This window comes from Acanthochromis polyacanthus, chromosome 1 (assembly GCF_021347895.1).
Source record: "Acanthochromis polyacanthus isolate Apoly-LR-REF ecotype Palm Island chromosome 1, KAUST_Apoly_ChrSc, whole genome shotgun sequence".
Taxonomy (NCBI): Eukaryota; Metazoa; Chordata; class Actinopteri; family Pomacentridae; genus Acanthochromis; species Acanthochromis polyacanthus.
In genome coordinates, this window is record NC_067113.1 from 4,680,154 (window position 1) to 4,704,607 (window position 24,454).

The 24,454-nt window shown below is 40.0% G+C and overlaps 1 protein-coding gene across 1 annotated transcript; it reads left to right on the top strand.

Annotated features, from left to right (window-relative positions):
* Window positions 1-122: 122 nt before the first annotated feature.
* Window positions 123-23,330, top strand: LOC110967874 (mitogen-activated protein kinase kinase kinase 7-like). Its single transcript, XM_051955725.1, has 14 exons — window positions 123-400; window positions 850-960; window positions 2,200-2,265; window positions 5,159-5,204; window positions 7,480-7,618; window positions 9,094-9,218; window positions 9,730-9,858; window positions 10,495-10,625; window positions 13,236-13,320; window positions 13,474-13,604; window positions 13,694-13,832; window positions 15,512-15,573; window positions 20,614-20,729; window positions 22,373-23,330. The coding sequence occupies exons 1-14, from the start codon at window positions 335-337 to the stop codon at window positions 22,542-22,544; spliced, it is 1,518 nt and encodes a 505-aa protein (XP_051811685.1). The 5' UTR covers window positions 123-334; the 3' UTR covers window positions 22,545-23,330.
* The last annotated feature ends 1,124 nt before the right edge of the window (window positions 23,331-24,454 follow it).

Below are 24,454 nucleotides of genomic sequence, written 5' to 3' on the forward strand. Positions count from 1 at the left end.
TCAAAAACAAAGCAACATTCAAGACTGCAAATCAGCAGCCGTTTGTTTAGTAGTCAACTGCCTCATGATAGAATGAATAATGTGTACGGCAGGTTACAGATGAAGTGTTTGAAGCAGTCCTAAGTCTGTCCCATCTCGGCTGAAGTGGACGGGACAACTCGGTTGCGCAGTTTTCTGGGCGGTGCGACGTTCACGAGCTCACAGATGTGCAAGCAACAGCGCGGCGCGAGCTGCTGGTGTCTACTTCCTGAACTCACAGCGACAGATGAAAACAGTTTGGCAGGACAAGCTCAAGATCAACTTTGGCTTTTAACTCCGGCTTTGCTCTGCCGCGATGGTCGAGACTCCGGCTGGCTGTGTGTTTGAAGACATCCAGCATGAAGACATCCAAGTTGAAGCGGTAAGTTTACTCTCCAACCGCGGCTCAACACGGGAACCAACGTTCGGTCAGCAGCGGAGGGGACAAGGTTTGGTCCAGGAGCAAGGCAGAAATAAAAGACAGACACCGACTAAGAGGATATCTGGTCTGCTTGTTCAGCTGCAAGGTTTGTTCTCTCAGACAAAGAACAGTAGTGAGGCGTTTCTAAACCAAACCAGCGTAAACGGTGAAGCCATACATCATTCGGTTGGATTTTAACACTCAATACAAGGCCTGTTTTTTAAAGGCCAGGCTTTTTGCGAAAGTGGAGATGTAGTAAAATTGCAGTCTAGTCTTATAAAATAAGAAAAGGCAATATTTTAAGTTCCTGTTTTCATACTGAATGTGGGTATGTCATGTTTCCCTGTTGATGTTTCCTATCCTGAACTGTATGTGGAGCTGGACTGTATTCTAATGCTTTGTGTCTTCAGGCTGTTGGCAGAGGGACTTTTGGAGTTGTCTTCAAAGCAGTATGGAAGGGAAAGGACGTAGCAATCAAGACAATTGAGAGTGACAATGAAAGGAATGCTTTCCTTGTTGAGGTATTGTAAACACGTTTGTTTTTCTGTTTTGTGCAGTGCAGTGTGAAACCAGTTTTACATGTGGTTTGCTTTGTGGTCCATTTCAACTATATTCTGGCACTAAAGGCTAGGCTCACAATGGAGTTTTAAGTCCTTAGAAACTTTGAAAAACAGTTTACATCACATACAGAAACTTCAGATATGACTTTTTTTTTTTTTTTTTTTTTAAAGTCATCAGACACTGCAGGATATTTGTGAGATTACTGTGGCAGAGAGCTTTGAAGGAGGAGAGCACCACCTTGCATGATCTCAAACCTAAAAATATCAAAGCAGAAGCCTAAGCAAGTCTGGATGAGAAAATAGTTTGGGACATGCAAATAAACAACATGGGTCTTCAGCAAGAACTCTAGGTCAGATGTGAACAGTTTTGATGTCTGTGACTAATATTAACCTCTTACAGATAGAATGTTTAGCTATGTTTGACAACCGTGTGTGCTGCTTCTGGCTGTAGTGTGATAATCATAACCATCTGACTTTTAACTTAACATGTTTGATATTATTTGGAATAACCCAGAAGAGTCTGTGAGTAATTTGTCAGGTTTCAGACTAGATCTGTGAAACACCGGGTCAGACAAAGGTCCTATACGAGGTTCCTAATGGTAAATGTATAAACCCAGCCTATTGCTTTGGGAATTATTTCAACAGTTTGAAACACTCCTCACCTTTAATGACCACAGATTGTGCCTGTGGCCTGCTGGGTTCTAGGTGCAGCCATTTAAAAGGAAATGTGCAGACCTGGAATCATGTTAGACCTCATCATACTAAAGGATACATTTTTAAGAGCAATAGTAACATAAACCTTGTTTAAGCTCAGCCTGTCTATATTTTATTTACTACCACTACCAAAACAATATTTTCAGTAGCTTAAAATGAGGAGTTTCGACAAACACCTTTTCTCCCCTTGAAAAAAATAGCCAGTGTCCTCAGAAATGTGATATTTCTGAACACAATAACCTCTTCATGCAAAAATGGATATAATGATCAAAATTTGTAATTTTATTTCAGGAAATATATGATCAAATATTCAGTAAACTGAGTACGATACATCTGGGAATATGGAGTGTGTTATCTTTTTTGGTGCAGGCTACCCTAATTGTGTAGCTGATGCACACAATGAATCTTCTGACTTTAAGGATGTGCTGGTCAGCTCATTAACAGTGTGTATTGTTTCCCACGTGTCCATTTGTTGTCTGTTCACAGCTCCGCCAGCTATCCAGGGTGAACCATCCCAACATTGTTAAACTGTATGGCTCCTGTGACAATCCAGTGAGTATGCAACACTCAACACCAGATTCATTGGGATCAGTGCCCCTCTCATGATGTGTGTGATAAAGGACAAACCACATCCTGAATGAATTTCAGAACTAAATACCAAGGTTTGATTTAACTCTAGGATGTAACACCGTCAAAAAATGAATGAATGCATTCATTTTAATTTTTTTAACAGTAATTTTTGTTTCTTTTTCCTTTACATTGCCATCAGGCATCTGGAACTATTGAATGATTTGCCTCGAACCTTCAGTTATTTTCTAGGAAGTGCTGGTAGTGGTTGTTCAGGTTTTTCAGTGGAACAGCTGATAAGTGTCTATGAGTGGGGAATAAATGCTTCATGATACCAAGATTATTAGTTCAGTTATCGCTAAATATCTCACTGGGTCATTCTTCCCCAATTCACTGAATGCCTCATGCCTGATCATCTTCAGTTTGAATGTTTGTTTTTTTTTCCAAGTGTTGTATATTCATTGAGTTGACAGTTTGCAGTATCTGGGGTCACAGGTAACTTTAGTTTTTGAGTTAAAAAAATTTAGAGAGGTGGGGTCATGCTGATTGTTGTGTTGTTTTTTTCGCTTCAATTTGTGGAGCAATGTTTCATGTGCCATAGCTTGAGAAATAATGTAACTAGAGTCCTGAAAATTTGTAGGCTCATTGATTTGCACAAATGTTCCCTGATAGTACAATCCTGCTGTGACACAATAATACAAACCAGTTATGTGACGGTTCAAATTTGGTCAAAAAATGTCCATGTTTTGTCTTTTCCGAAAAAATCTGTGACCAATGTTGTGCATGTATGCACAGAAAAAATCTGGCACGTGTGATACGGCCAGGCATGAACTTTTAGAAAAATATGACGTACTGACCCCAGTACCAATACCACAGCAAGAACATCAAACATCAGGAAAAGTAGTGGAGCAATAAATACCAGAACTGGGAACTTAAAATTTATTGCTTTATTTTATTAGTTAGTAAAAAAAAAAGAAACAATATTTTGCAATCATTGCAAGGCAGCAGAAAATGTGAAAAGAAACCAGAAAAGAACAGGAGGGAACATGTTGTGTTCATGTATTTTAATACTGAACTAGGGCTAGAAGAAGTCTTTCTTGAGGTTGACATCCTAGAGGAGAAAATTAGCTAAAATTATCAAGACAAATCACACGGTGATCATTGCCATAAAGTGCCTTGACACATTGTGATGGTGGAAAAAAGTTGACAGTGTGGTTAAAGATGGGCTTTGTCTGTGGGATTGTTCTGATTGATGCTCTAAACATAAAGCATCAGTCAGTGCACAAAATCTGCTTTGTGCACAATCCGTGGACTGTCAGCCAGAGCACTTAATTTGCAATCATGTCTCTTTTTTGTCACCATGAAAACTCCAACATACATGCAACCAATGGAAGCACAGTGCTACACACACAGTGTTCCACTATTGCACATCAAGGAAGCTGATAGGAAACAGCTTCTATAGGCCACCGTCATTTATCCTAAACTAGTGGTATGGATAAAATGGGACATAGTACGTTTTTCAATGGTATTGCAAGCCTTTTTACGTTAGTATACCATGCAGCACTAGTAAGTGCAGCGTGCCAAACTTAAGTCCATCTCACATATGCGCTCTGCACAAACAGCTGTACTTTGAGTTGTGGGAAGTGACTTTTTAGGGAAAGATTTTTCCACATTTCAGCCCTAATATTTGTTCAGTAACATTACAGATTACAGTTTGTGTGCCAAAATCACAACACATTTTTCCACGCACCTTGCTTTACAATTTAAAATCTATTAGGCAACAAAATTAAAAGCCATTAACAATAAAAACTTACTGTGATGAAAACAGACACCACCAGGCCATTGGTTAATGATACTAACAACAATAATGATTATAATCAAAAATTTTTTCCCCACAAGACATAAACAGGAGCTGAAGTTTGTTTCTTCCAGCTGTTTGAAGCTGTTAGCTCCGAGTTTAATACATGCAGCATCAGACAGCAGCAGGACCCAGATGTGTGTCTCCAAAGAAAGAGAGTTGCGCCATTTGCACATGTAACATCAGTGGCAGTAACTTAAAGTAAATTTTCCTGAATTGTAACTTATCACCGACAGGACATAGAGAGCGGATCACTTGAAACCAGGATCTGACAGCAAGTCTTACTGTGTAGGTTTATATGTTGTAACATCAGAAAAGTGAACTGTCACACACGGAATAACAGTTTAGTTTTAAGCTGTTCAAGGCCGTTTCATAGTTAATTACATGAGACAGCTGTAGGATCCAGACAGACAAGTGACCTGTCACAGAGTCACATTTTTAAATGCTGCAGTTAAACATTTGGTTATATTGTGGTCAATCTCACGTTGAGTCCTGAGCTTTCAGCTTCAGCGTTTATTAAATCAGAAATAAACTGGGTTGTTTGTTGTTTGGACACTTTGATCAGCTGTTGTTAGGTTAGCTCAGAATATGCAGTTTTTAAAATGAAATATTTACCTGGCATTACCTTGTAAAAGGAAAGGGTGTAAAAACTCCACAGGAATGTATAAAAGATTCAGATAAACTAAAAATAAATAGTAACGTGACTTACAGTCATATGATGAAAAAAGTACATTATTTCAGATATTTTAGTACCATGTCACATTTATGGATATGAAGTGAAGTTGTTGAAGTTAATCATAATATTACAGAATATTGGTGTATGTATAATAAACACAGTAGCATAAATAAAACAAATGTGAGTTAAAAACCATATTACTTTAGCTCATCATGCTATTTTTGGCATGAATATCTTGTCAGATATTTGCAGGACGTTGGACGTTAAGGGTGTGTGATTTTAGAAGATTCCACAGCATCACTGTCATGCCTTCATTTTTAACATAACATGATTTGTGTTCTCAGGTCTGTCTGGTCATGGAGTATGCAGAATGTGGTTCTTTATATAACCGTAAGTCCTATTTTGTCTAGAAGAAAGTCTTTTTTAATTATGTTCACCATGATCAAAAATAATAACTAGTTTATTGTCCACAAAAAGTCCTTGATTAATGTTGAAATTGCCTCTCTGTATACATACATATATATATATGTGTGTGTGTGTGTGTACAGGGTGGGGAAGCAAAAAATGTTCTGTCAGGTAAAAACAACTATAAATGGGTATAACTTTTTTATTCTTTGGAATTTTGAACTGATTTCTTGAACATGTTTATTCAATATGTCCTCCATCAGCCATGATGAAGGCCTCGATACAGCCTCTGAAAGAGACACAGACCCTCCTGATATCCTCCTTGGGGTAGGCCTCCCATTCCCTGGAGAATGCAGCCTTAAGTAAATCCATATTGGCATGAGGGGTGGCATTGTTCCTCAAATCAATGGCACCCCATCAGAAAAAATCCAGGGGGTTTAGCTCAGGTGAGCTCGGGGGCCAAATGCCTTTGGGCCAGAAGTTCGCCATATTCTACTCACAGAACTTTTGGACCTGGATTGATGTGTGAGAAGGAGCCCCATCTTGCTGCCACACATAGTTGTTGTCAGGGTAGGTGGCCTTCAGCCAGGGCAAAACAGTGTATCTCAGAACTTTGTAGTACACATCAGCCCCAATTTTCTGATCTGGCTTGAAGAAGTAGGGGGGCATCTTATTGCCATCTGAGCCCAAGATTCCCAGGACCATCTGGAGATCTCTTGGTGCCTAAACTGGATTGTCTGGCATGCTGGATGCGGCGAATGGTCCTCTCACTGATGCCAACAATCTTGGCAATGTCCTTCTGAGGGATTTGGGCATCCAGGAGATCACAAACCCTATTGCGTTTTGCTTGTTGCTTGCTCACTTCACAATGCACCAAGGTCTGACAAATACTAAAAAGATTGGTTAAAGGTAAGGAACTTTGATTTTAATTATTGTTTTTGGCAGGGCATTCAAATTTGTCAATAGGACATTTTTGCTTCCCCATCCTGTAACATAAAAATTCTGGAATCAAAAATTTAAATCTTTGGTTCATCATGTAGGATTTTCGTATACTACAGAGTAGGTGAAAGAATGGTTCCTCAGTGTATGACATCAACTGTCAAACATGGAGGAGGAAGCGTGATGGAAATGTATTGACCTGCACCAGAAGTGTGATAGGAAGATGGAAAGAGTACTTTGAAGAGTTGATAAGTGAGGAAAATCAAAGAGAACAAAGAGTAGAAGAGGTGACCGTTAGGGACCAAGAAGTAGCAAAGTTTAGTTCAGGGTGAAGTGAGGAGGGCATTAAAGTTGATGAAGAGTGGAAAGGGAGTTGATGATATACCTGTGGAGGTATGGAAGTGTCTAGGAGAGATCACAGTAGAGTTTCTGACTAGGTTGTTCAACAAGATCTTAGAAGATGCCTGAGGAATGGCGAAGTGTGCAGGTGTCATTTTCTTTTGTGCCGGACATGTATGAGGGCTGTAAGACAGTGGTGAGGTCTGCTGTAGGTGTGACAGAGGAGTTCAAGGTGGAGGTGAGGCTGCATCAAGGATCAGCTCTGGACCCTTGTTGTTCCCTGTGGTGATGGACAGACTGACCGATGAGGTTAGAGAGAAATCTCCAGGGACTGTGATGTTTGCAGATGACATTGTGATCTGCAGTGAGAGCAGGTGGGGGTATGACCTGGACAAGAGGAATGAAGGTTAGCCACAGCAAGAAAGAATACATGTATGTGAATGAGAGTGGAAGGGTGAGGTTACACGAAGTAGACATAAAGAAGGTGAAGGATTTTAAGTATTTAGGGTCAACACTCCAGAGCAATGGAGAATGAGAAAAAGAGGGATGAAGCAGTGTGTGCAAGCAGGTTGTAACGGATGGAAAAATATTTCAAGTGAGATGTATGATAAAAGAGTATCATCATAGAGGAAGACCAAAGATGAGGTTTATGGTTGTAGTGAAAGAAGTCATGAAGTTAGTTGGTGTGAGAGAAGAGAATGCAGAGGATAGGGTTAGATGAAAGAAGATGATTTGCTGTGGCGACCGCTGAAGGGAAAAGCCAAAAGTAAAAGAACAACATTAGTTAAGCATAGCCAGTGAAAAGATAATGAATATTGGTAACAATATAAACCCAGCTGGAATGCACTGGGCAACAACATGTCATTCACATACGTTACAAATCAGATTTACATAGAAATGGTGTGGTCATTTGTGTGTTTGTACAATAAAACATTCCGTTGTTGTTTCATTATTTGGTTCTCTCTTCCATTGTCTCTCATAGTCCTGCACAGTGCAGATCCACAGCCCCACTACACAGCATCCCATGCAATGAGCTGGTGTCTGCAGTGTGCCCAAGGGGTTGCCTATCTTCATGCAATGAAGCCAAAGGCCTTAATTCACAGGGACCTCAAACCACCGAAGTAAGACTCTTCATAGCAAAACAGACAGGAATTACACATTTCAGGACTTTTGTTAGAATTACAAAGACATAGGTGGGTATTTAGAGGTTTTTATCCATTCGTTGACACCTGACTGTTCTGAATCAGTCGATGCAATCCGGGTAAACACACCAGATCGCATCTGGAAACACGGCATGTGGCATGCTGGTCCGGCTGCGGTGCGTTTCCACTTGTGATCCAGTGTGTACGATCCTCATTTGCATAAAGTGGACTGGACTTCTACTTCTACTTTATTCGATGTGGCGTGCAGAGATCCCACGCATCGTCAAACTTTCTTCAAACTTCTAAACTAGCCGTTAGTGGCCTAAAATGAGGACAAATTCAGCTGCTGCACAGCTTATTTCTCACCTGAAATGCTTTCAGAAATACTTTTCACTGAAGGGTTTTCGAAATAAAAGAAAGTTTGCAGCTTATCCGACATGCCTACTGGACCATCAAGCTGAAAGCTCGGTCATGTGACCACGTAGTGGCCTGCTGTTGCTCCAGCGCTGTCATGTGACAATGTTGTGGTCCGCTAGTGACCGCCCACTGTCCATGCGATTTTCAGACGCGGTGCGTTGCAGTCCGGGACAATCTCATCTAGTGGACACATGGCTTTAGGCTTGCCCAATACAATTGTGATTGATTTTATTGAAATACAAACAAGCCAGAGTGTTTGCTTATCCTGTAACAGAATGACAACAGAATGAGGTATGTGAATGACAAGTCTGAGTGGTCTGGTTATGGGAGACTAAATTGTTCTCTGCTTTTGGTTATGAGTAAATATCTTCAAAGGTATTTAGTTTTTCCTCTCTTTTCGTTCACTAAAATTGTTTTAAGTACCGCAGAATATTTATAGTATGTACCATGTTAAAGGGGAACTTCCTTTTTTTTCAACCTGGGCTCTGTTTTCATATGTCATTTCATACATGTGAGTGATGGAGAAATGAATTTTTGACATAGCTCCAGTATTTAGCCAGGCAGGCAGCTTAGCAGCTCAGCTAGCGAAAAGTATGGGGCAAGAGGCCCCCCCGCATCAAAGTCCGCCCTAAGGTGCTTTTTTCCCCACACTTACCGGCTCGGATAGTCTCAACGAGTGTCCCACAACATACTAGAGATGAGAAGTGAACGAAAACCTCCACATTACCTGGCGATCGCTCTTTGTTGTGGTCTGTATCCAAATCTCAGGACGCTAGAAAGCAAATCTTGTTCCGAAATCTCGCGATAGCTCGGTTTTGGCGCGAGCTATCGCGTGATTTTGCCATACTTTTCGCTAGCTGAGCTGCTAGCTGGGCTGCTAAGCTGCCTGCCTGGCTAAATACTGGAGCTATGTCGAAAATTCATTTCTCCATCACTCACATGCATGAAATTACATATGAAAACAGACCCCAGGTTGAAAAAAAACGAAGTTTCCCTTTAAGGAAGGTCTCTTATCCGTGTCCACTGTTTTGTTTCAGTCTGCTCCTTGTAGCCCGTGGTACTGTGCTGAAGATATGTGACTTTGGAACAGCTTGTGATATTCAGACCTACATGACCAACAACAAAGGCAGTGCAGCCTGGATGGCACCAGAGGTATTTGAAGGTCAGCCATACACGGTATTCTTTTCATTCTGGAGCCTGTTCCAAGACTGATTAGATACATATTTATTTGCCACACTTGGTATGTAGATCTGTAAGTCTTTTTATTAAATATATTAGAATTGAAGGATGACAAATGCGGCAAGGCACAACTAGAATTGATTCTAATGGCTTTGCTCTCCAAAGGTTGTGCTTGTCTGGCTAAAGTATTCAGAAATTGTGTGGTTCATTCTCTCTCATTGTTTGTAAGCTTGTTTTTGTGGAACAGCTGTTGAAAAGACAGAAATCCAATGTTGTAGCTCACAGTTTGTTAATTAATGACTGCACTTAATGTCATTTTCCTCTACACCTATTTTTTCTCCTGTAGCAGTGGGATATAGCCTTTTTCCTCTTGCATATAGTGCTAAAATACGATCTGTAGAATTTGATTCAGCGCCCACCAGGTTGGTTTATATCTTGACAGCATTACCCACTTAGCTTCACTTTATTCTACAATTTTTGTGTACATTCCTCAGGCAGCAACTACAGTGAAAAATGTGATGTCTTCAGTTGGGGCATTATCCTGTGGGAGGTCATCACACGCAAGAAACCCTTTGATGAGATTGGTGGCTCTGCATTCTGCATAATGTGGGCTGTTCACAGAGGTGAGTAATATTCTGCCTCAACTGGGCCTAAAATCTTGCTCATTGCCCACAGAGGATTTAGAGAGATTTCAGTGCCTTTACAAAAACATGAATTTCCCACTGTTGGAGGATTCTGCAAATGTGTTGATGTTTTGTATTAACACTTTCAGCCCTTGCTGCTTCTTGTCTTGAAAAAGGGACATTGGGGCAAGTAGCCTAAATGAATACAGTCACTGTGCTAGACAGAGGGCTGTACTACGAAGCAAGATTAGTGGGTTACTGAGGTTTGTTGAGCCTGAATTTTGTGCAGAAGAAGAGTCACACAAGGCATTAAGCACCTATTTTTATATGAAAGAGTACAGAATCTGAAGAAGAAAGCCAAGGTTGACATATAAAGGTGAGATCCACTGTTGTGATACCCATTATCTGTGACTGGGGTTTTGGATGTTGCTCTGCAGGCTCACATTAAGGAAGCCTTGCTCTGTCAAACTTGCTTTGTGGTACAGCCCTTAAGTGTAGTGTGACCGGACTTACTTTATTATTGTTACAGTATCCTGACTTCTCAGCTGTAGTGACAGTAAAACAAATATTGTTGTCCTCAGCAAAGCTTCATCAACAGGGCCCTAAATGACCGACTGACTGCTTACTGTGACACAGGTACACGACCTCCTCTGATCAAAGATCTTCCAGAGCCCATAGAGACTCTGATGACCCGCTGCTGGGACAAAGAACCCAGCCAGAGACCATCCATGAATGAGGTCAAAAACACCATGAGCCACCTCATGAAGGTATAATCCCACCACATGACTCTACTGTAAATCCACAAACTGATTTTATTGTCGTTTGTATACACAATATAGATGTGTGTTTGAAAATCAAACCGGCATTAAAGTAAATTAAAGCAACGCAGAGCTGTTGAAAATCTAGGTTGAGTTGTTAGAAAGTTAGTTGTAAGCATGCTCTACAATAATTAGTTTTCACTGTAAATGTTGATTGACTCAGGTGCACTTGGGTTTCAAGGAAAAAATCAGTGGAGAAAAACAGGATTTCTGCAGGGCATTAAAAAGCATTAATAGTCATTAAGTTGATTTTGCGAAAATGAAGGCCTTAAATCGCATTGAAAATCATTAAATCTGATTCTCAGTGACATTAAAAATAGTTTCTGCAGTTTTCAAGAAAATATTTGGCAATAATAATATAATATATAATTACAGACTGCGATTCGTCAGATGTGTGCATCTGTGTAAACATGTAAAACTATTGCAATAATTGTTCAAGCCGGTCGAGTACAATTACCCAAAACTGCATGTTTTTAAAGTGGCCAGCAGACTGGACCAGGTGGAGGAGAGCTGGGAAATTGGGAAAGGCAAATTTCAGCAAAAATGGCTAGAAAACGTGGGTTTCAGAGAATCCCGTGGGTGTTCAGGGGTGGTTTCCGAATTCAGAAAAAATGATTAAAACGATTAACGATCCCTTCGATTAAAACGACTGTCTTACACTGGCGTGTTCCAGCTGAATTACCCATGTCTTCTTGGGGTTGTCCTACTGCATCTGGTCACGTTTTGCTGTATGCAGGCCCAACATGCTTTTCTGGCCATTCTGATCCACACCATTATGTCACTTATGTCTGTGTGAGTAGAACAAAGCTTGAGCCACTGAGAGCACGCAAATAGATGGCAGCTCATTTCACACTACAAGCATGTCCCAATTGTATGAATATGGCCTGAAGGAAGCACAAGCTACTATGCATGTCTGGCTAGGACATGACAGGATAATAAAGATATTTAGGCTAAGAAATGCCTTGTTTTAGAGAGTGTTTTTCCTCTCTCTTTTTCCTCTTCTGAATAAATTAATTCACAGTTCAGGAAACAAACATGAAGAAAAAATTACGAGGCCGGATATGCTTATACCTTTCTCTGTGCATTGTGGCTACCTGACATGTCTACTCACTTCTTGGGAGCTTGTCTACGTTCTCAGAAAATAATTCTACATTTCCACTAAACACAATCTGACACATGACCACTGGGGCCTGAAAATAAGGTGAGCAACAGCTTTGGATCAACACAACAGTGGTGGAAAGTTTAGAATAGAAACTGACAGTCTGACTGACAGCGTGCAGTGTCGCTGTTTTCTTTGCTGGGATCTGAACATGCAACACAGTGTGACCCCCTGGAGGACTGAAATGATTTGTCTTTACATGCTGGAAGAAGTTTAGAAGGAAGAAGTTAGCCAGGTATGATTAGCCTATAATTTGTCCTTGTGAACTCTGACGATGGTGTGGCAGTCTTTGTTAATGGGCGTGCACTTTGTTACATCCCCATGCAACTAGGGGATTAGGAGAGTAACAAATGATGTTCTGAAAGCCAGGTTAAAGGAAGAGGAAACTGGTTATGTAACAAAATGCTTTTTTTTTTTACAGTTAAAGCAAAGCTATATTTCAAATTAAAGCAGCTTCTAAGAAAAAGGCCAAAGCAGTCTATAGGTGGGGAGAGCACCACATGTGTCTGGATGCATCAACACCACACGGTCCACAAGCTGATTGCAGCAGTGATTAAGGCGGCCTCGCTCTTAAGCTCCATGTCATTTGCAGAGCGGCCTCAGGTGCACCTGGCCACTCCTATTGCTTCTCAGAGAGACTTAAAAATAACTTTAAAGTATGTCCATAAGACATAAGCAACATATTTTATTTGATTGAAATCAATAAATTTAAATACTGGCATACTGGGCAGAACTTGTTACTGGATGATAATCAAGAAACAAAATGAAGATAAATAAAATGACATGAACACAATTAAAACTTTTCGACTTCTCAAAAACTGATGGAAACTGAAAACAGTGACTTTGATAAGATTTTGTCATTTGAAATGCGACGTTTACCAGACAGTATCTGTTCACATTTCACCACCCGCTTTTGTTCTGCTCAACAGGATTGTTTAAGCTTCATTTGAAAACTGGTGTTCCCAGTGCAGCAGGAGAAAGATACAAAAACACAGACAGATTGTAGTACTTTGCATTTGGCTGGTTTAACTTGAGGTGAAGCTTAAAATGAGAACTCGCCTGACCAGGACCAGGTTAGACTTGAATCATCAGTTTCCATGTCAACTTAGGTGAAACTTATGTAAGCATCCCTAATAAAAGATGATTTCCAGAAAATATTTATTTGAACTGGTGGTATTTTAGCTGATGATGTAGCTTAAATAAATGTTCTTCACTTATATCAGTAAAACAAAGACTAAGAGCATATTTCCAGAAAGTTAAATTATTTCTTAAATTTGTTAATGTTGTTTTTACCTCCAACAAATAGCCTTTTGAAAATGTTCCCTTCTAATGAGGCTTTATGAAGCAGGTTACACTGAGGTCTTTTTAAAAGAGCTGAGTGGTATGTGTGGATCTTCCAGTACTTCCCAGGTTCTGATGAACCACTCAACCTCCCTCACCAGTCTGCAGCCAACAAAAGTGGCTCCTCATCAGCTACAAGCACAGGTGAGTCTCTGCTCCACAGCTTATGCATGATAGTTTCTGTCAACTTTCTGAAAATGTATATGGTCAACACTGAAGTCAGTACATTTTTTTTTACATCATTGTATGTTGCAGGTAGACAAAGCGTTTTCATGAGTCATTATTCGCTGTTTCCAGGCTCGTATGCGGACTGCACCATGAACAGTAACCGGAGTGATGACAACACAGAGCACAGGAACTCACTTGGCAGAGACGAAACCCTGAAAAGCTTCGAGTCTAAATTCCCACTTCAGTTAAAACCCTCAAAGGTAGTATCACCTTAAAATTAAAGGTACACGATCATATTTTAGGACTGTTTTGTTGCACCCTACTTTAGTATGGTGTTCTTTCTTCCCAGACTGCTGGATTGCGTACCGATCTTTCCAGGATGTCCAGTGTAGACAATCAGCCAGGACGTTCCCAGAGCTCCTCCTACTCCACCAGCCCTGTAATTTCCTCTGGACAGTCGGAGCTAAGGATGACTTTGAGCACTACTGGTAGGGAACCCTAATCACAAGTTTAATCACTAATACTAGAGCTGCAATCAGGCTGAAATCCACTTGGCACATTGTACTTACTTTCCTGGTCAAATTGAAGGAAGGGAGAGAATTGCATGTTTGTAAAATGTACACTGCAGGAGCTAGTATGGCTATCAGGCTAACAAAAGCAGTACACAAAGTTGTCAGTTGTACAGTGTTTTATAAGAGGAGGTCACCTCCTTCACTGGCATATATCTGGATAAGTCATACATTGCCCAGTTAGCTGTTTTTTCCAAGACTGATAAGAAGACTAAATTTACTGTTTTGCATTGACATAAGACAAGTGAAGACTGATCCACACCTTTTTAAATACTTATTTTTATTTTTTAATACTTGTTTTTGTAAAGTTGTTTGTTGTTGTGTGTTATACTGTGTTGTTGTTTTTTTTAAAAAGTGCCAACAAAATTTTGCTGTAGAAATGCAAAGATCCTCGATACTTTATCCTCTGAACTAAAATTCAATAGTCAAGAGGATTTAAGAATCTTCACTTGTGCTGTGTAATTGCAGGACTAACAGCAATATTAGTCAATTTATGAGCCATGGGGAAAGGACAAAATGGACAAAACTTTTGAATAGCAGTGACTTTATTATTCATTTATTTTCTTTAGAATTAAATACCATGCAGCATTTTACATTACAGTACGTCATTACTGTTCACGGCGCTCCCATCTGAAGCACCTCACTAAAGCCTCTTTCAGACATGCACTCTGTTCTGTTAATAGGCAGCTGAACATGTCAGCTTCACATCTGAATGCGTACTTTAGTCACTTTTCCATAAATGTCACTAGGTCAGACCCAGTAATATTTCCAAATCACATTTAACACGGCACAAGTCTGAACTGAACCTAGTCACATTAATGGAAAGACACACAAAAGTGATACACTTTGAGTTGCGTGAAGTGACAACGGGAAGGCTTTTTCCATATTCCTGCACCAGTATTAATAAATTAACTATCTACTCTCAGATGTACGATGCTTTAGATATGAGCATCTGCTATATGAAATTGTAGAATAAACATCACAGGGAGTTTTTCTTCTGTTTATTAAATTCCTGCAGCATCACTTAGCAGCAGAATCCACATGAGCTGCTTGAATCTGCACACATGAAACAACAGTTCTGATAACTTCATGAATTACTTGTAATTTTAAATGAATTCTGATATGGAGAATTCATTGTCCCACTGTTGGGGGTATGTGTGAATAAAACTGTGAGGAGCGTTAAGAGAAAAGCAAACATTGGCTGCATGACTGAATGCAGCGAATTTAACAGACTGATGAAACCATTGTCGGGTATCCCATGTCTAAAAAGGGATTAAAATTGTAATGTTAACAGGACCTCATTCTGTGAATGAGCGATGATCACAGAGAAAACTGTTATATGCCTAAATGTGCCATAAATATTTCTTTAACCCTTGAAGAAATTTCTTGCATTCAACCCTTTATCAAAGTGGATATAACAAATCTTACTGAAACGTGTCAAAACTTCTGATGTACAAGTTGCACTGCCCACTATACACCACCAGGGGTCAATATACTGCTACCTGCCAGTGTGTATTTGTGCAGGTTGCATATGCTTGTTCTACACTAAGCAGCTCCTTTACCATGACAATGACAGATATATATGTGTGTGTCTTTAGCTACCAATGGATTTGACAGCTCCATTCCCATGGCGTACCTAAAACTTGATCACCAGTTACAGGTATGTTGAAAACAATGGGGATTTTTTTTGACTGAAAACATATATGATCACTCATTTATTTTCTAACTTAACATAAAATAGACCAAGGGTCTGTAGAGTAGTCATATGAATTACTCTATGCCAAACCTTATTGTTTAAGTTTAATACTGTTCACTGTCTTTTATTAAACTGTGTCTTTACCTAAATTAAAATGACAATTTCATTCATGCAATTAAAATAATTCATTTAGAACCTACAGAATATTTTGCAAAGCTTTTTGTTGTGGATGCATTGGTTGCCAAGTTCAACTGGTTTGGGTTACAGAATTTCCCTTCAACTGGGTATTCAGCATGTTTAGTTTATCAAAACAAAGAAACGCTTAAGAGCGAACTCCCCTCATCTATATCAGTTTTAAAATTACAGCCATGGCCATAAGTTTGGACACAGCATGACTTACTATGTCTGTTTTGATGTCTATGACAGAACATAACTAATATTTTTTGACAGCACCAGTTTAATTAGTCAACAAATCAACAAGGGATATAATATTATCAATAAATTCCAACAATTGGAACAACTTTGTTCCCAAAACATAATATTAGAAGAAAATAACAAAAAAATGCAGTACTTTCACAACCGAATTTGGTAAGAATAACAAAATGACACCAAACTCTTTTGATGTTTTTTTTTAAAATATGAAACTTAATATAGTTCTCAGGAGTTGTGTACTGTATTGTAAGTGACAATTTTGTGGTATTTTCTAAGATTCACAAGCGTCATGGTACTTGTGTCCAAACTTATGGCCATGGCTGTAAGTTGAACCTGTTGCAGTGTGGAAGTATTGCCAGAGGATTTCCAGTCTGCATAACTATCTCTGGCTTATATCTTGCCACATTTTCAAATTGAAAGTGAAGTAGTGTTTTTTGTTGGACAAAAATTCCGTACTAATCTTTGAGCACGTTTCAGTTCAGATGGAAACAAAACAGAACTTTTGCACTTCCCTTTTTCTTCATTTTAAAGTTTTGGAAAATCTAGCCTGTTCCAGGAGATTTCAGTCAGTCACACGGCTTCTCGGTTATCTGATGAGATAGTATAAATATTGCCAAAGACCCTGGATGTGGTGACACAGTGGATTAGGACTTTCCTTTGGGAGCACAAAGTTTGGATAATTGAAAGCATAATTTTTTGTCGTCTTTTAGCTTGAAGTACATGTTTGTCTGGTTGCAGGGAAAAGCTGCAGGGCTGTGTGTTTTCGGCTTCTATGAATGAGATTTCCTTTTCCTCTTTTCTAGATTTCTGCCTATTCCAGCTTTTAATGTGTAACATCTCCTGCTGTGTGATGACAGAACTCTTCAACACACTGTGGCTCCATAAGCACTGACACTGGTACCACATCATTAGCTCTAGAAAGGAAAACAAAAATCTCTCGCGTTAACCTGACAGTATAGCACTACAGCTTAGATGCCTTGTAGTTAAACACATATGTAATATTACTACTACTTTACGATAGTATTAGTTAAGTTGACCTGAAATATTCATAGAGTCACTGTCACTGTACACATGGTCTTAAAGAGGAAAGGATAATGCAAAGTTACCTGTCAAATGCAGTTTTAACAGTCCAAATTCAGACATTGCTTGCTAGCTTCATCTGGCAGTGTTTTCTATTTTCACATAATGTGGAGTGGTAAAAAATGAATGATCATGATGGACGTTTATGATGAGAATTATTTTTTAAAGTACTTTTTGGCCTTTACTAGACAGATTAGTAGAGAGGCAGATAGGAAAGTAGGGAGAAGAATGGGGGGAAGACCTGCAGCAAAGGGCCATAAGCTGGAATCGAACTCAGGCACTGTGTCGGGGACTGTAGCTCCTGTTCATGGGTCACCAGCTTAACCAGTTGAGCTATCTGGGCACTCTGATCAGGTTTTTTTTTGTGACGCATAGTGACTTGTCTAACTTCAGGTCAACCATAGTGCTTTGTGTTCACTCTGTTTTAGTTTTCTGGAAGTTTTCCTGACATGGGAAAGACCACAGGGGTAACATTAGGATCACATGTTGACACGCAGGTGATAACACTGTTGATGGAGAATGTCTTACTTGTCCAGGGATGAAAAAAGTAATCATTTTTTGTTGTATTATTGCACTGGGCACAGCCTTTACAGTGATAGTTCCTGTCTGGAAGGGGATGCAACGGTGTTAGCAGCTGGGATTTATCCCTCTGGTTGAAATGGACACAGACCAGATGACAAATACTTCGGCACCTTACTCGTCCTGAGAAAACCCATACAAATTATATATCAAACTGCTCGACAAGGAATAGTGTCTCTTGGTTTTGGTTTGTCATACTGTTTGTATGAAATTCGTGAAAAAACTTTCAAAATCCCCATTGAAATGAACAGGAAGACGCCTGAATAACTGGCAAAACTGGCCCCAGCCATCTTTGGAAAACCCTGTAGCTCTGGCATATTTTACAGTAGACACTTTATTCAAAATGTAACATTTTGATGCATAGGATGGGTCAAAAGTGACCCAAATCCAATGAAAAATGGGTATTTCCTGACCCACGCTGGGTATCAAAGGATGATACAAGTCGCAAGGCTTTGAATGTAATTTGTCTCCATACAAAATCCAAAGTAGTTTAAATCAATCCACTGGACTTTAAGAAAGTTCCTTGAAGACGTTTCACCTCTCATCCAAGAGGCTTCTTCAGTTCTGGTGGTGGTTGGTGTTCCCTCAGCTTTTAAACCTCTGTGAGGTGTCTCCAGGGCTATTATTCCAACGACCAATACCAAGACTCATCTGACTACTCAACGATGGTCGTTGTGAGTATCGGTGGGGGTCGTTGAAATGCACAGATGTCACTGAGCCCTTGTGGGCTAATGTTGGTCATTAGCATGAGTCTGCTGAGTAGCTCTTCTGGGGAGTTTTGAAAGGACCTGATTGTAAATTGGCGAAAGATGATGACGCAGACCACCCCCACCCCCACCCCCCCGTTCAGAGATGGCTTCTCTACTTTGACATGGATGGCTTCTTTCACTCCTCTCTCAAACCATCTGTCCTCCCTGTCCAAAATCTGAACATTGGTGAGGTCCGCATAGAAGAGGACAGAAGTCTGAGTGTTGGGGTATACAGGAAACCAACACACACGGACCAGTACCTGCTTTTTGACTCTCACCATCCACTGGAGCACAAGCTAGGAGTCATCAGGACCCTGCAACACAGGGCTGACAAGTTACCCACAAGTACCCAAGGCCAGGAACAAGAACACAAACACCTGAAAGAGGCACTGAAAACTTGTGGATACCCTGACTGGATCTTTGTGAAGGCTCACACAAGATCCAGAAAGGAGAACAACCCAGTAAGACGTTAGAGAAGGAGAGCAGGCGCAACAATATAGTGATCCCATATGTGTCTGGTGTGTCTGAAAAACTGAGGAGGATTTTCAACAAACACCAGATCCCTGTCTTTTTTAAGCCAAATAACACCCTCAGGCAAAGACTGGTCCACCCAAAAGACCCCACACCACACAGCCAGAAGAGCAACCTGGTGTATGCAGTTAAGTGCAGCGAGGAATGCTCAGATCTCTACATAGGGGAAACCAAACAGCCACTTAACAAGCTCATGGCTCAACACAGAAGAGCCAGTTCCTCAGGACAGGATTCAGCAGTCTTCCTTCACCTTAAGGAAGAAGGACACTCGTTTCAGGACACCAATGTTCAGATTTTGGACAGGGAGGACAGATGGTTTGAGAGAGGAGTGAAAGAAGCCATCCATGTCAAAGTAGAGAAGCCATCTCTGAACAGGGGGGGTGGTCTGCGTCATCATCTTTCGCCAATTTACAATCAGGTCCTTTCAAAACTCCCCAGAAGAGCTACTCAGCAGACTCATGCTAATGACCAACATTAGCCCACAAGGGCTCAGTGACATCTGTGCATTTCAACGACCCCCACCGATACTCACAACGACCATCGTTGAGTAGTCAGATGAGTCTTGGTATTGGTCGTTGGAATAATAGCCCTGGAGACACCTCACAGAGATTTAAAAGCTGAGGCAACACCAACCACCACCAGAACTGAAGAAGCCTCTTGGATGACAGGTGAAACGTCTTCAAGGAACTTTCTTAAAGTCCAGTGGATTGATTTAAACTACTTTGGATAACCATGACCTGGATGAATGAGAAACTTCACAGACATCTCCATCCAAAAATATTTTGTAGTTTTACGGAGTAACAGTTTAACTTTCTGGAAATTTTTGTAAAATTCAGACTTTTTGTTTAGTGACATCACGTATAATGTTACATTTGCAAAGTTTTTACTCAAAAATTTTTTTGGAATAAGTGTGGTTATCCTTATCTCCTTCTCACAAATTTTCCTCTACTTGAACAATATATGCATAGACATGGAGGCATTTTCATCCTCTTTCTTCCATTGGTAGTTTAATTAATTAATTAATACAGCTTACATTTTTTGAGCTGTGACCGTTTGTTCAAGGGGCTAATCATTAGTCTGCCTGTCGGCCGTCTCTCTGCACCCATGCTTGGGAAAGACGGGAATCACCATAGCAACCAGTGACCAACAGGTAGTTGGCTTGTTGATACCACACTAAGAAAGAAGGATTACAAAAATGGCTGCCTCCATCAGCAATCTGTAATGTTATAGTGTCCTCTATCAGCACATATCTAACAGGAGCTTCAAGATAAATCAACAAAGCCTTAATGCATGTTCTAACATGTCCCAGACCAGTATCCACAAGCCATACAGTGTTTAGGCTCTCCATATCATCCCATGTAGCAGTGGTTTAAGGATTTCTAGGAGCTGCATGTCGTTTTTACTATATAAATGATACCTTAAGTATGATCATAGCAGGACATATCAACCAGCAGAAGGTGCACTGGCACAAATTTCTTCAGAATTTTCTGAGTTAAACATTGTTTCTACTCGTGAATTCTTTTTTTTTTTTTTTAACAGACATTAATTAAGGATGTTACACCACCCATGGGAGCACAGAAACCCAATGACCAGTTTTATATGCTCAATCACTAAGCTGTTGTTTTGTTTATAGCCTCTTGCTCCATGTCCAAACTCCAAGGAGTCCATGGCTGTATTTGAGCAGCACATCAGGGTGGCTCAGGAGTACCTTAAAGTCCAGTCAGAGATTGCTCACCTTGTTCGGACAAAGTAAGTACAAGCGCTTGTTGTATGCCATTAACAACTGAACTGTATACATGTTTTGGGATTTTGTAGTAATACACATGATTTCAGAATGAATTCAAACTCAACTACTATTAAATCCATTTCATCATCATTGATTTCCATGCGATCTTTGAAAGCAATATTTATTTTTGTACAGTCATGACGGTAACTTCACCTCACACAGGGGTCTTGTATGTTTGATCAGTTCTTCATTAACATGTCAATGAAAAGTAGCAGACACCATTTCAGAACATCATACCTCTTTTCTATTTTGTTTCTACCCGTTTATTGTTTAACAACTTAATATTGCTACACTAAAAATCTTTGTCTGGAAAATATCTCCGTGCTTTCCTTTTACTAGAAAATGAATGGCATGCCCCTGTGATTATTTTCTGTGACGACAGAGTCACAGGGGTGTGCCTAAACTTTTCTTATTCCGCTGTCTATATAGGTTTGCTGGTTATACATTTGAGTGTATGATGACTGAATGTGGACTCCTAAGCTTTCTTTTTTAGGGTATAGATATTTTCATTTGTATACCAGTCACATATGAAGTGTCACCGATATTCAGTTTATGTAGTTTGCAATTTTTTTTTGTTGTAAGCTCTTGAAGGAAAATGCTGTAAATATAATTGTCTAACCAAGAAGAAAATAATTTTGAAGTTACTTTCAAATTTCAGCAAAAGGATGATGGAATATCAGTTTCTCTAGATCGAGTTCAACACTCACTGAACTATACTAACAATTCTGGAAAGATAATGATCATTGTCAGCAATTTTCAGTCCCCTTGTAGTTTTATTGCTAACTGCACAGAGTAAAACACACGAGCAACTGAGACATGAAAGGTTTGTCAAATAAGCTGTCTTACAAGTATGATCTGATTTTCTCCTTTTCAAGCTGTGTAGTCAAATTCACATCAACCATCTCATGACTTTATGACCAACAAAGCTATATTTCTGCGTGTCCTGTTTTGCACGTAGTCATTATTTAAACCTCACAATGTCTCCGCTTTCCTTGCCCAGAGTTTAGAGTTTAGCATTAGATTTCTTCATCGTATGATCTTTGTGATTTTTTTCATATCATGATTTCTTTCAATCTTCTGATTGTGCATTACCTTTACCTTTGAGTCCATGTGTTTGTATACTTCCTTGTAAAAACTGTTACACAGTATATTTCTTGGTAAACTACAGTGTGTCCACATGCCCGGTTTCTGTGTGGTGTCCCTGACTAAAGCACAGTCAGAAGACTTTGGTTTTGGTCTATGCATGCACAGTGACAGTAGTACTACATGGCCCCACTATGATAACAGAACTGCGATTATTTTTAGCACGTACCTCCCCTTAAAACTGCAAATTGTTGTTTTTACATTTCTACATTTTTCTTTGCATACAGTATAATAGATCAGTTACCCCCATTCCAGTGTGTTTGACTTAGGTCAGCTTGTCTTTCTGGTTCCTGTTGTTTCTACTCATCTCACAAACACAAAGAAAGCAAAATAATATAAATACGTGTATTTCCAACAATGTTAACCATATATTTAGCAAAATAGTAACTAATTCCTCTCAAGTTAAAAATTGATGATGATGTAATTATATCAGTAGATACTTTCTGCTTTTCTTTCTATATAGACAGGAGCTAATGTCTGAGCTGGAGCAGGAGCAGAGGGAGCAGCAGACTTCATCTCGACTCATCGAGGAACATAGCAAGCTGCTGGAGGAAAACAGCAACTTGTCAGCCTACTGCCAGGGCCTGAAGAGCAAACTGAGCCTGATCAAGAGCCAGAACCAGCACCACAGCTAGGACAGACCGATGGGCTGCAGCAGACAAGACACGTCTCTGCTTTTGCTTTTACTCTAGTGTTTTCAGCACTGCCTTTTTCTGTGATGGATCAGAAGAATCAGTTTGGTAAAGTTCGTTATCATGAGAAAATAAGACTTGCTACAAAACAGGTATCAACACAACATTAGAATTGAATTGTTATGTGGCGATTACAGTTTTTACAGTATATTTGAAAGTCTGTTTTTTGTAATGAATTATAAACTAATAGTAGTGTGATATTTTTGGAGGTACATGTTTGTGGCAACGGCATTCTAACTTTAATGGTGCTGTATATAACATTCACAACCACTGGATGCCACTGGAGCTCCAGCATCTCAGACAAGAACAAAGGGCTGTTAGAAATGCAGAAACGGACTTACATGCATGTACAGCTGGATACAGAGCAGAGAAGTTCTGATTCCAACATACAAAGGGGGACTTGCAACTTCAGTCTCTGGAAAAGACACCATTACCCCACTCTGTCTTTATGTAGCAGAAAGCTGTTTGCTGCTACTTTAGTGCTCAAAATCTCACACGCTGAACGTTTCAGTCTCTGATTGATATCAGTTTGTAGCTTAAGGATTAAATGGACCTGTGAGGGACCCAAAGTTGTGTCATCTTAGCAGTGGAAGTGACTATATTGTGCTAATTCTGATGTTCTATTTTATCTCAGATACCTGTCAAGCAGTGTGACATCTGCCTAAAGCAGCTGATATTTGCCCCAGGCTTTCTAAGCCACCCTTTCCTTAAAGCCTTCTCTTCTGATTAGCAGGTTTTGCTGAATTCCTTTGACTGTGAGCATAAACTCACCCTCTTTCTGGAGTAGGTACTCGATGTGCTCAGCCTGCCAGATATAGTGTCATGTGTTTACAGATTGCACCATACATTGCCACCCCTATCACATATATGCACTCTATTCTGTTAATCTGATGACAAGTAAACGGTCCGGCTGCACGTGTGAATGCACACCTTGGTCGCTTATCCATAAAAGTCACGGCAGTGATCTTACTAGGCAGGACCTCCAACTTTCAGCACGGCACAAGTATGAACTGAGCCATCATATTAAAAAGTGGCGGTACTTTGAGTTGTGTGAAGAAATTTTAATGATTTTTCCGCATTTCAGCATCAGTATTTGTCCGAAAACATCACAGAGATGCCTAATACACAGTTTGTGTGCCAATAATCACAGCACACCTTTTTCAGACACTTTGCTTCACAATTACAGCTTAAAGAATAATGATACTCACCAACAATCAATCTATAATAATCTGAGTGTTTTTCCCCACAAGATGTTAAACGTAGCTGAAGTATATTTCTTCCAGCTGTTTGACACTACAGACTGGTGACCTGTCCAGGGTGTCCCCTGCCTTCGCCCGAGTCAGCTGAGAGAGGCTCCAGCACCCTCCACGACCCTAGTGAGGATAAAGCAGTGTCTAGAGAATGGATGGATGGATGTTTGACACTATTTCCTCTAAAATCTAGGTGTATTGATTAGTCTCACGTGAATGGCAAATATCGCGAGCCTCGTGCTGCACTCTCAAGCAGTGTGGGTGGTGTGTCTGAATGCAGCCTTGAGGACCATTAATGGATAAGTGACCTACATGTGAAAGGGGCTTAAATGACAGACTGCCGTCACATAATGAGGTTGAATAACCCAGCAATGTTGCATGTCTGAAAGGGGCTTATGACTAGCAGTAGAAACAAATGCTAATTTGGATTGTGCACAGTAATAGATCTAGATTTTAATGAAATGTAAATGCCTTATTTTGACATATCTTGCCATGTCTGTTTGTGTAGGGATTGTACACTGACAGTCAGTAGAAACTTTGAGACCATATTTTTCAACATAATTTTTATTTTGAAGCCTGAAACTGGATTTTCTTCATATGAAT

Coding starts and splice junctions, on each gene's coding strand:
- LOC110967874 (XM_051955725.1), top strand. CDS start 335: ATGGTCGAGACTCCGGCTGGCTGTGTGTTTGAAGACATCCAGCATGAA. Junction 401..849: donor AAGACATCCAAGTTGAAGCG/GTAAGTTTACTC, acceptor TTGTGTCTTCAG/GCTGTTGGCAGAGGGACTTT. Junction 10,626..13,235: donor CCATGAGCCACCTCATGAAG/GTATAATCCCAC, acceptor TGGATCTTCCAG/TACTTCCCAGGTTCTGATGA.